Genomic DNA, 2,094 nt, shown 5'->3' on the forward strand with positions numbered 1-2,094 from the left:
CTGCTGCAAAAAAACACTGTTTTACGCTAATGGAGCAAGTTGTTGACTGCAACTCCATTCAAACAGCACATATCAACCCAAATGCGCTCTCAAAATTCAGTTGCGTCTCCTATAAAAGCTTCAGAAAGTCACTTTAAGAAGTCATAGAAAGTAGCCATCATTCTTTTCCTTAATCAAACTGTGCCAAGATTAGCAATCCAAACAGGACACCCGTATTCTGCTGCTGTTCACCACTTTTATTTTGAAACTATTTCACAGAAACAGATTCCTTGAAAGTACAAACTTACTAGGCCATTGAACTTTATTTTGATTTCATTCTGTGCTCTCTCGCTCCCTCTTTTATGTGACTCAGCTGAATCTATACGGCTGCAGTGATATATAACTTCTTCTGTCTGAGTCTCCGTGGCAATCTATTATGTTCAAGAGCTCTTGAAGTTGAGACTTGAGAACCTCACTGCTGTTCCACATTCTGCTAAATCTGAACTTTGGAACAAATTTAAGCGTTTTGAGCCATGAAAACTGGAGAGATTGACAGAGTGTTTCATATGCTGCCAGATTCGCAAAATGCCATTAAGAGCGGAAAGCGAATCTAAGCTTCTGATTGTTTGGAAATATAAACCATCTTTTGTCTTTTTAACAATGTAAACACTGTCGCTAACTTGCACCCAGACACCTCGCACTTTAAAGAAATCAATTAATTTCTAAAAAGAAAAGACTCAAGGCTCTGTTTCTCTTTCATTATCTTTCTCCATATCTCCCGATGCAACCTGCGACTTTCTCGTGACTTTGTCTGCTTAAGCAAAACTTTCGAATCAGGCCAGACTGGATCTTTTCTGTATTGTTGAAGAGTTGCTAGAGGATTCTCTCGAGGAAGGAGAGACGTGCTGAAGGTAGACCGGGAAGCTAAAGGTCACATCCCAACAGGTTCACAAACTCACCGTCGCAGTCTCCAAGATGTGAGGTGTTTCCATATTCAACATCCTGCACGAAAGGTAATCTGCAAAACAGGAGAAAAACGGATTTGAACATAAACCGCAAATTCACAGATTAGATACACGACACACATTCTATGCAAGTAAGCGAATGCAAACGCTTTTAGTTTTGAGAACTCAATTTCATGCGTCATTGCTTTTAGAAATGTGTCCGAACACAATTCAAAACACATTCGACTGTCGGTTTTCTTTTTTAGATCAATGACTGTCATGGCAGACAAAAACTTTTAACTGTCATGTTTACCAAGCTACCTGAATAATAATACATCTGGTTTAAAGGTGAACAGTATATTTTTGTTTATATTAAATTACTTTTATTTAGGAATATGCATATGTAGAACTGTAGAACTTATGTTCTAATTGGGATATTTGTTTTCCAATTAAGTTATGAAAACGTTGTTTGAATGATCTATGAATATTATTTCTGAATAACGCAAAGTTGAATGAATGAAAAGTAATTTTTTTGTGGTAACATTTTGAGAACATTATTAAAGTCCAAATAACTCTGAATGAACTTTCTATTAATGTTACTGGAAGAGTGTGCTGAATGTTTAGGAAACCTATGTAAAACATTTTCATTAGTGGCACAGAAATGTAACATTTCACCTTTAATGGCCAGAATTTGAGGGTGACTCGACTGCCTCGTTGAATTGAGTTTTGAAGCCATGCTCAGTAGGCCCAATGGGGCAGATATATTCATATTTGTGTAGAGTATGTTTCTGAATTTCTAACTAACCTGGTGCCTGGTCTCAGGAGTGAGCAGGTACTTCCTCTGGTCCAGCCGCAGTATGGATCTCTGGACGCAATGCAGTTTCTACACACACACACACACACACACACACACACACACAAAGGTTTGTCAATGTTATTACAGAGGTCAATACAGACCTCCTCAATAATGAATACAGGAAACAAAACTGGAGAACAGAAATCATGATATATAGAGATTTACAGAGACTGAAACAGAGAGAGAGAGACACGAGTCAGACATTCAGCTGCAGACTCATACTTTCTCATATCTGTTTCTCCAGCACTCAGGGTCACTTCTCTAAAGACAGAATATATATATATATATATATATATACACACACACACACACACA

The 2,094-nt window shown here is 37.7% G+C and overlaps 1 protein-coding gene across 1 annotated transcript in view; it reads right to left on the reverse strand.

Annotated features, from left to right (window-relative positions):
• LOC107662975 (semaphorin-6B-like) overlaps nucleotides 1–2,094 on the reverse strand; it is a 119,872-nt gene that overhangs the window by 5,276 nt on the left and 112,502 nt on the right. Inside the window, exons 15-16 of the mRNA XM_016453110.1 lie at nucleotides 1,729–1,806; nucleotides 939–997 (exon numbers count right to left, since the gene is read on the reverse strand). Coding sequence (XP_016308596.1) covers nucleotides 939–997; nucleotides 1,729–1,806 — 137 coding nt within the window. The remainder of the gene's footprint in view (nucleotides 1–938; nucleotides 998–1,728; nucleotides 1,807–2,094) is intronic.

The sequence above is a fragment of the Sinocyclocheilus anshuiensis genome, unplaced genomic scaffold, assembly GCF_001515605.1.
Source record: "Sinocyclocheilus anshuiensis isolate Anshui unplaced genomic scaffold, SAMN03320099.WGS_v1.1 scaffold1659, whole genome shotgun sequence".
Taxonomy (NCBI): domain Eukaryota; kingdom Metazoa; phylum Chordata; class Actinopteri; order Cypriniformes; family Cyprinidae; genus Sinocyclocheilus; species Sinocyclocheilus anshuiensis.